Genomic DNA, 10654 nt, shown 5'->3' on the forward strand with positions numbered 1-10654 from the left:
TTCATTTTCTTACTTTCTATGCTTTTCATGTTCATTTTCTTAGAATTCTATGCTTTTCATGTTTGTTTAGTAAGTATTTTTGTTATGTCCATCATTTGCTTCTCATTGTAATTGTTACTTTCAGTTAATTATTTTCCAACATCATTTTTTATATGTACCAATCATCATTCCAATATTCTTTATTATATTAATATTGATATTAGTTCTTAGGACAATACAAAAGTATGGGAGTATAAAACAATGAAAAATACATCATCATCTTTATTTATAATTATGTACATTGGTTGGGTTATGTTTTATTACATAGTTCTTTGGGTCCTCTAGTCGTCAGTAGCTGGTTGTCCTCGAGGAAACACCATTCGCTCTTGCCATTCCATTGCGCCTGCATCCGATGAGTAGTACTGGGCCAGGTAATCTCTGACGGCCTTCGCTTGGCATGTGTAGTTCAGGCCCCTTCTTGCCACGAGTCGTTCCATGAGGTTCAGCGACTCCTGCCTCCAAGTACCTGGTACGTTGTTATGGTGTTGGTCCTCATGGTCGACGTCTGTGCCAGCACATGGGTAGCGTTACAGTGCCAGGTTGTGCATGACACATGCACACAAAGTTATCTTCTTGCATACCTGTATATCCTGTTGCATCGTCATCCCGAAGACTCGCCATCTCATCTGCAGCAGGCCGAATGCGTTTTCCACCACACGACGAGCATGAGATAATCTGTAGCTGTATAATCGTTCAGTGGGATCTTGTGATTGGTGGGAGTAGGGCTTCATCATCCACGACTTGAGAGCGAAGGCATCATTGGCGACTATGTGGAAGAGGATGGGTTCGTCGTCGTTGGGCAGATTTCTGTCTTGTGGGAGTCCTGCTCGGTTGATTGTGATGGCCCTGGCCAAGTTGCACTTCTGCCAGGTTCCTCCATCCCCAGTACCTTCTTCACCGATGTCAATGAACAGGAACCTGTACTTTGCATCGGAGAAGGCCACGAGGGTAGATGTGTAAAAAGTGCTTGTGTCCTTTGCGGTCCTCATTGTTCAGTTCTTGGGGTAGCTGGTCGTACTCTCCATGTAGTTGTCGCCGTGTCAGCCACTCCCGAGCCCAAATCCACCCTGCCCTGCCGTCCTTTCAGCGTAATTGCGCAGGTGGCAGTGGCACTGTAGTACATCTTCTCAACCCGCCAATGACCTGGACTGCCCAGAGACACAGGACAGCTACCAAAAATCTCTTGGTCTCCTGGGGTGAGAGGCTGTTCAGGTCCATATTGCATGCTGGGTGGGCGTGGAATGAAGGATGTGCTTGGCAGGTCTCTATATATACCCAAGGTTCATATCCGGCACAGTGTGGCACGATGCATGTGCAACAATTATGCACTGTTCCACGTCGTGTTTTGTGCAGATGTGCGCGCACTCCGCAACAACAATGCAAGCCACCCTATCACGACCCCTAGGTCCGCTACAGGTTCAATATTATAATACACAAAAAGGATTCAACACCAACAGTTGAAACTGGGGATACAAATATAGAAAGAAACACAAACAGAACAAAAGTTTATTTACAAGCTTAGTAACAAAGATAAATGCAGAATGGTTTCTCATATTTACATAATACAAATGAACTCTTACAATACGTGAACTGGGGAAACAGTGAGGTAGTGAAATACTTGCTGGCCAGTTTTGCAGCTGTCAAAAATCAATGCTCGCAGCGACGGCTTCGCAAAGAATAGCTGTAGAACTTTAGAAGTCTTCTTGACTCTGTACTGCAGAAAGCAATGTCTATTCTTGATACTCGAAGGGCAGGTTACTCCCCTTAAACCAACTTGTAGGACATTTCTTCTCTGAAGGCTTGCTCAACGTCGGAAAATCTCTGTCTCTCTCTCTCTGACTGGACGACTTGACCCGATTCCGATCAAACTCTCGTGCGTCTTCTTCCTCTCTTATCCTTCGTCTGTTCCTTCTCCTCTTATCTCTCTCTGAGGATCTCTCACTCATGATCTCTCTGCTGATCTCTGATGATCTCTTCTCTCTCCTACTCTGTCAGTCGTATACATACAGCGATCTGGGGGCGGGGCCTACCAGCGTACGTCACTAACTCCCGAGGCGACAGGAATGTTTTAGAAGGATCTAAGGGAATAGTTACATCATAATACGTGACGTTTTCTGACGACACGTCGGCGCCTGTTGAGTTCCATACCCCACCTGGCAATTCTAGAGTAATCATAAGAACAGGCGCCTACAACACGTGCGCGAATGCCTCCTGGCTGCAGACCTACTTGAAGAAAATGCATTTTCCTTTCTTTTAACTTATCATTCTTTGCTATAAACCAATTACCATGACATGTTCCCCCAAAAGAAAAAAAATGAAATCAACTGTTTTTTTTTTTTTTAAGAAACTAGAATCAAACAGCAGGGGAACAATTCTGCATAAAGCTTTAATCCAGTTAAACACGCACACTTCTCCATTCACTCACCTACTCGTGACAAAATAGAAAACGGTCATCAGGATACTCATTCTGAAAAATCCCTAGAGAGGCTATCAGCTATAAAATTATCCTTTCCTCTTAATTTTTCGTTTTCTGAACGCTGATTAAAACTTGGAAATTCTTAAGCAACTCTTGAGTTTATTTCAAAACTAACTCCTCTCTGTGACACCGCTACTACGAACAGGGGCAGTGGCCACGGCACAGGGCGTTCTTTATAATTCTGAAGCAAGTTTACATGCATCCACTTTGCTCTACGCTTACCAATCTTGATTACATAATTTAGATTCCCCCTCTTCTCTGACACTGAAAAAGGACCTTCGAACTTATAAGATAAAGAGGGACCTTCTTTCTGGACTAGTACTAAAACTTCATCTCCTATACAGAAACTTCTTTCTTTTGCTCTAAGATCATGTTTCCGTTTAGTCTCCCCTTGACTTCCACTCTCGTTTTCCTTCGCTAGTTTCCAAGCATCTCTTAAATTGTTTTTATAATACTCTAGATTAGTTATGTAGTGGTTCCTAGTTAAGCTAGGAACCACTAATTGTTCGGTGATTTCCTCTTTACTACCTGACTAAGGACGAACATAACAACACAGAACTTCGTCTTTCAAACAAAACGTTTCCTTACTCACATTATTGAGATCATCATTCAGCTCACATTCAAAAATTCGGGTTAAGTGTCTCATCCTCTCTCTGAAACTTGACTTGCTCATCCTTAATCAAAAGGTTAGTGCCTAATTCATCACTGTAACTATTACTTGATTCCACTTTATCGACTACATTACCCTCGACAGCTACACCTTCCCCTTGGCTATCACTGCCAACACCGATAGCATCAGGTCTCTCAGCCACACTTATGCCAAGATCAACCTCGCCACCTCTATCACACTCGTTCGAATCCATGAACTCACTCTCATTCGAATCCATGAACAAATTATGACCATAGTCTATGCCTGTACCTAAACCTGACCTAGTTACTACCATTTCAGGCACTGGGATGTCCCTCACAATAGGATTCACATTCTTGAATAAAGAACACAAGTGCTCAGAAATTCACCTAACATGACTTTTTCTTCCATTTGATTTCTGCCCTGTTTGGCACACTCCCTCTCCTAATCAGTGAGACAGCAGCTCCTGTGTCTCGAAGCAAGACTACTTTTCTCGAATCTACTCCTCCAAGAGAGGAAACTACAACTTCTGACAGAAATTCACCTAAAAATTTCCTAGTTTCTCTCATCACATCATCCCTACTTGACGAAAGGTTAACTAGAGACACTGGTTTTTTAACGTCCTTCCTTTCTCCTGCACAATTTCTCACTAAATGCCCTTTCCCATTACATTGGAAACAAGTTGATTCTGAGCCACTGGATGCCACTTTACTCTTACAAACCTTAGATGTATGACCAGGTTTTCTGCGTGTATAACAGGAATAGTCACTTTTACTCGCACTGCTATTACTAGAACTGAAACCTTTACTGCTTTGTACTCTACCAGACGAAGGATCATTTCGCTTCTTACTGACACTTAGATAATGAGTCAAACTATATTCGCCTGCTAACCTAGTTGCTCCTGCAAAAGATACTTCTCGCCTATCTTCTATATAAAGCATAATCTCAGGGGATACGTTATCTTTGAAGTTTTCTAACAACACTAAGTTCTTCAAACCATCAAAATCCTCAACTTTAGCGGAAGTTAACCAATCAAAAAACAGCCTTTCTAACTTCTTACCGTATTCTACATAAATAATATTCTCATCCTTTCTCAAACTTCTAAATTTCTTATGGTACACCTCCAGTACAAACCTGTACACACTAAGAACAGTTTCTTTCACAATATCATAATCATCACATTCCTCCTTAGACATGCAACTATACACAGTAAGTGCCCTACCACTCAAAACTGACTGTAAATATAGTCCACATTTCTTTAGGAGAACCTACTCTTTCCATTAACTTCTCAAAACACATGAAATATGTCGTTACATCTTCCTCATCAAACTTTGGTACTAATTTCAATACTGCACTCATACCTAAACCATCAGCTCCACTTTCGTTCGCGCCTGTCTAACTGTTAAGAGTACTTTGCCTTAACCGAGAGATTTCCAGCTCATACATACGTTCTTTCTCTCTTTCTTCCTGCTCATGCATACGTACTTTCTGTCGTTCTTCCTGCTCATGCATATGTACTTTCTCTCTTTCTTCCTGCAGCATTACCAACATTTCTTTCTCTTGCTCTTGCTGCATTTTCATTACTTCTCTCTCTTGTTTCATTTTCATTGCTTCTCTCTTGCTGCATTTTCATTGCTACTCTCTCTTGCTGCATTTTCATTGCTTCTCTCTCTTGCTGCATTTTCATCACTTCTCTCTCTGCCGCTCTTTCATCTCTCTCATACTTTTCTCTTTCTTTCCTTTCAACATACTCACGGGGATCATTCCCCTCTAGACCTAGAGGCTTACCAGACTCAATAAACTCAGAAAACGAAGAATGTGCTCACCATCTCACTCATTCTGGCTCTTTCTATATTCTCCCCATTTCAAGCTGTTACTGTGCCGAATACCCTGGCCAAAGGTCGCCAATAATGTCACAGACTCCTAGGTCCACTACAGGTTCGATATTATAATAAACAAAAGGGATTCAACACCAACAGTTGAAACTGGGGATACAAATATAGAAAGAAACACAAACAGAACAAAAGGTTATTTACAAGCTTACTAACAAAGATAAATGCAGAATGGTTTTTCCTATTTACATAATACAAATGAGCTCATACAACACGTGAACTGGGGACAGCGAGGAAGTGAAATACTTGCTGGCCAGTTTTGCAGCTGTCAAAAATCAATGCTCGCAGCGATGGCTTTGCAAAGGGGAGCTGTAGAACTTTAGATGTCTTCTTCGACTCCATACTGCAGAAAGCAATGTCTATTCTTGATACTCGAAGGGCAGGTTACTCCTCAAAACCAACTTGTAGGACGTTTCTTCTCTGAAGGCTTGCTCAACGTCAGAAAATCTCTGTCTCTCTCTCTCTCTCTGACTGGACGACTTGACGCAATTCCGATCAAACTCTCATGCGCCTTCTTCCTCTCTTATCCTTCGTCTGTTCCTCCTTCTCTTATTTCTCTCTGAGGATCTCTCACTGATGATCTCTCCAGCGAACGACACAAACTCCCGCGATGACAGGAACGTTTTAGAAGGATCTAGGCGAATAGTTACATCATAATACGCGGCGTTTTCTGACGACACATCGGCGCCTGTTGAGTTCCATATCCTACCTGGTGATTCTAGAATAATCATAAGAACAGGCACGTCCAACACGTACGCAAATGCCTTCTGGTTGCAGACCTACTTGAAGAAAATGCATTTTCCTTTCTTTTAACTTATCATTCTTTGCTATAAAGTGATTACCATGACACACCCAAGACACACCGATACACGGAGTAACAAAACCACAAGTGTGCGTGCCCTGGCATAGCATCAACGACCATAAAACTGCACCAACACTGTAACACTCCGCTAGACACCGCAACAACATGCCGTAAAGTGCCAGTAACACACCGCACGGGTCCGCGCCACGCCGCCCAATAACGGTAATTTTTTTCTCCCCAATGCGTCAATTTTCGTGCGGTTTCTTGCGGTCCCGCACCGTAACAGCCTGCAACACAAAAGTGCTTAGGTGTAAACCTACCTTAAGACTTTTCGATGTTACTTTGGATTGTTATCTACGCGTCACATCCGAGTATCAAAGTATTACATACACCCACTTCTATAGTGTGTGGTAGAATATTATATTGATAAACGATATAATTAATCGCCAATGGGCTAGACTAGTACTAATACTGTCCCATTAAGCTTCCGCCATGATAACAAGCCAAAGTACCACCGACTTTTCTGTCCTCAATGCTAGATTATGTTGGGAATTCCCATATACGTTGTGCAGTGGAAACTGGAATATCAGTAGCATTCACCAACTGAACTAGAAAACAGGAGCCATGATGGACTATGGCGTACAGTTTGTCATTTCCCTTATCCATTTCACAAACTGTCATGGAAAACCCGAGTTGGTTCTAGAAAATACCAGGTAAAAGCTTGCCACAGAGATATTCAGGATGGATGTATGATATTTAGGGCTAAAGTCCAGGCACTGGGGCCAAGAAGGCCATTCAGCGCCGTAATGAAGGTTAAATAAGTTGAATTATGGTAAATGAATTAATGAATCAGTGAAAGAAATGATTCATAAAATTAGATGTGACTAATAAATTAAAAATATGAATTTTAATGAAGAGTAATATATATTAAAAATAGTTTAATGTCTTTAAACATCTGTATATATATGAAAAATTATCTAAATATTATTAAAAATTTCTATACATTTTAAAAAGGAGATGAGAGCAGAAATGACTGCTTCATCTCCCAAGATATTTGAAAAGGATTTACCCTGGAAATATCTTTCCCTTTGGTTAAAATATCTGGGGCAAACCATCAGAATGTGCTCCACTGTTAGTATCTCGTCACAGTAAGCACACACTGGTGGGCTGCTTCCTTCTAAAATAAACTGATGGGTTAAATAAGTGTGCCAAATCCTTAACCTCGTTAAAATAACCTCTGCTCGTCTGTCAAGCTGGAATGGCGAAGGCCACGGCTGTATATTTTCCCTAATACTTCTATACTTACTGTTATTGGCAAGAAGAGGAGAAGTTCACCTTTCTTGCCATTTACTTAATATATGAGACCTAATAGGACAATTTAGGTCTGTATGAGGCACTTTCCTGAAGGCTGTTTCTGGCAAAGCGCTATCAGCTTTCGCTTCCCTGACTGCAGTCTCGTTTCCGTGAATCCCCACGTGAGAAGGAACCCAACAGAAAGAGACTGACTTACGCAGACAATATATACAAAAAAGCGACTCCTGAAGTTTTTGGATTAATGGATGAAAGCTATTAAATCTTTTGATAGCTTCTAAAGTGCTTTTAGAATCCGAGTATATGACAAAATTAGTGTCACTACTCTGAAGAACTAAATCTAGGGCAGAGACTATGGCTATTAATTCGGCAGTAAATATTGATGCAAAGTCAGGTAATTTAGCTGTATATGCTTTATCACCAAGGATAACAGCACACCCAACACCACTATCTGACTTTGATCCATCTGTATAAATCTTCACATAATTGGCAGGGGTAGGTCGTGCTCTAAGAATTTTCCCCTAATCTCTCCTTCAGTACAATCCTTCTTCTTAAATGATTTCTTGCATACTAATGCTTCAGGAATAAGCCATGGAGGATTTACAGGATGTTTTACTTCCAGGACTTTCTGGGATTTGAGATGGTTATCCCTAACATCCTCATTCAGTCGAATTTGGATTGGTTTAGAAGCTCTTGTACCAGAGAAATTCCGCGAGTCTGTTTCCTTTAGTACTTGAAAGGAGGGATTTTTGGGAGCACTTTTCATTCTATCCACGTATCGCAACCCTAGCTCTTGCCTTCTTAGATCTAGGGGATGATGATCTGTGTCAACATATATGCTTTCAACAGGAGAAGTTCTAAAAGCCCCTGAGCCTATTCTCAACCCCATGTTCTGTACAACATCCAATTCCTTTAGCTTGGTTTTACAAGCTGAGGAATAGATCTGACAGCCATAGTCTAGCTTGGAGCGACACAGCGAGTCATATAGCCTCAAAGGGATTTTTTATCAGGCCCCCAACTAAAACCAGAAACAACCTTTAAAATATTCAAAGATTTTTTCACATTAATCTTTAGGGCATTTATGTGGCTGGCCCATGTTAATTTGTGGTCAATAATCATCCCCAGAAATTTTACTTCACTTTCATAAGAAATGATAGATCCTCTTAAATTAAGTGTGGGAATTTCTTCCCCACGCCGGCATCTGGTAAATCTTACTGCAACTGTTTTGGAAGAGGAGAATTTAAAACCATTCTCATCAGCCCACTTAGTAATTGCGTTAATAGACCTTTGCAGATGTTTACATACTGACAATGAATCATATCCTGTGAGCATTTAACAGGAGGCAAGATTTTTTCAACCACACTATTTATTGCCACTGAAAAGAGTGTTACACTTAAAATGCTTCCTTGGGGAACTCCTTCCTCCTGCACAAAAGGTTGGGAGAAAGAGTTTCCCACTTTTACCTTAAAAAATCTGTCTGTTAAAAAGGAATATAATAATCTGATCATTCTTCCACATATACCCATCTTGTGCAATTTTTTCATGATGACAATTCTCCAGGTAGTGTCATATGCTTTTTTCAAGGTCAAAAAATACTCCGATGGTCTGACATTGTTTGGTGAATCCTTGCTGGATTTGGTTGGTCAGCCTCAGCAACGGATCAAGGGTGGAGTGGTTTTTCCTGAAACCAAATTGAAATGATGATAGTAATCCTTTAGTTTCTAAGAGCCAAACTAGTCTAGTATTTATCATTTTCTCCATCAGCTTACACACACAGCTGGTTAGAGCTATTGGTCTATTGCTGGTGGCTAGGGAAGCATCTTTATTAGGCTTTTTAATTGGAACAACTATGGATATTTTCCAGTCGTTGGGTAAAATTCCAGTTTCCCATATTTTGTTTATAATCTTCAGTAAATATTTTTTGGCATTGTCTGGGAGGTGTTTACGCATTTCATATATTATTGTATCCTCACCTGGAGTTGTGGATTCAATAGAGGAGAGCGCCTCTCGTAATTCTCCCAAGGAAAACCTGCAGTTGCATAGTTCAGAGTTTCCTGATTCGAATTCCAGAATCATTTCAGAATTCCTAATTTTTTGAAATTCTTGAGAATAATTCTTGGCGCTGGAAACTTCAGAAAAGTGTTTTCCTAGCTCACTGGCAACTTCAGTGGGCTCTTTGATCAGAGTGTCATTTATCTTTAATGAGGGTAATGGTGACGCAACAAATTTCCCACTCAGTTTCCTTATTTTGCGCCACACCACTTTCAGTGGAGTCTTTGAGTTTATTCCATTAATATAGTAAAGCCAACTTTCTTTTTTGGCTCTCTTATAAAAACGCCGTTGCTTGGCTAAAGCACGTTTGTAGATTAATTTAGACTGAGGAGAACCACTAGTTTTGTAACGTCTGTAGCACTTCCTAGTAACTTTCCTCAGAATACCACAAGCCTTATTCCACCAGGGAACTGCAGGTCTACGAGGTTTGCCTTTTGTTTTGGGAATCGAGCCTTCAGCACTCTTCAGAGTAGATTCAATAAAGTAATCATAAGCATCTAGATGAGAATGAAATGACTCAAACTCCCTGTCTAGTATGACAACCTCACGGAATTTATCCCAATCTGCCTCCTCTACCTTCCACTTCGGTTACTAAAACTTCAGATGGACCATTCACAGAAAATTTCAAATGGATCGGGTAATGATCGCTCCCAATTTAAATTTCGTTAAACAGACCAACTAAAATCAAGGTGGATCTTGTTGAAGAGATACTAAGGTCCAGGGCAGAGAAATGATGATCATGAATGCTGTGGAAAGTCATTCACCCATTTTATTATTAGTATAGATAACATCATTCCTATCAATAACGTCTTCAATTAATTTCCCTTTACTGTCTAGAAACCAACTTCCCCAAAGGGGGTTGTGGGCATTAAAATCTCCTAGAAGAAGTAAAGGAGCTGGAAGTTGGTTAATTAAGGACTTCACTGTTAAAAACAAGATCTGGTGGGAGGTATAAGGAGCAGACTGTTATCCCTCCTTTTTAATTCCAAGATGACTAAAATAGCAAACAGCCTGTAGAGTTTGTATTTTAATTGTATTTATGGAGTGCTGCAGAGCTTTATAAACAATAATTGCAGCACCTCCATGGGCTCGACCACCACTTGGGGGAGAGGAGTTAGATATTGAATAATTTAGTCCAGGACTAATAAGGAGAGTTACCTAACATTATCATCTGCAGGCATATAATCCCTGGATTGAATTCAATGAATTAAGACTTTAAGGTCTTCTGCACGGGCTCTGAGACCTTTACAGTCCACTGAAGGATACATCGAACATGAATGTTTAAGGTGGTAAAAGTGCTACTTCCCACTCCTTAGAGGGGAAGTACTGTTCCTAGTGTGAAAGTGACTGTTTTTTTAATCCCTTTTTCATTTGAATTGGAATTTAGAGTTTTTTTGGCTGATCATATTTTTGGTAATTATTCTGATCAGAATTTTATCTACTGTGATTCTGCG

At 40.6% G+C, this 10654-nt stretch overlaps 1 protein-coding gene across 1 annotated transcript; it reads right to left on the reverse strand.

The window, feature by feature from the left end:
* Positions 1–566: 566 nt before the first annotated feature.
* On the reverse strand, positions 567–1028 carry LOC135213272 (uncharacterized). The gene has a single exon (XM_064247253.1). The coding sequence runs from the start codon at positions 1026–1028 to the stop codon at positions 567–569; it is 462 nt and encodes a 153-aa protein (XP_064103323.1).
* Positions 1029–10654: the final 9626 nt, after the last annotated feature.

The sequence above is a fragment of the Macrobrachium nipponense genome, chromosome 42, assembly GCF_015104395.2.
Source record: "Macrobrachium nipponense isolate FS-2020 chromosome 42, ASM1510439v2, whole genome shotgun sequence".
NCBI classification, from domain to species: domain Eukaryota; kingdom Metazoa; phylum Arthropoda; class Malacostraca; order Decapoda; family Palaemonidae; genus Macrobrachium; species Macrobrachium nipponense.

Coding starts and splice junctions, on each gene's coding strand:
- LOC135213272 (XM_064247253.1), bottom strand. CDS start 1,028: ATGAGGACCGCAAAGGACACAAGCACTTTTTACACATCTACCCTCGTG.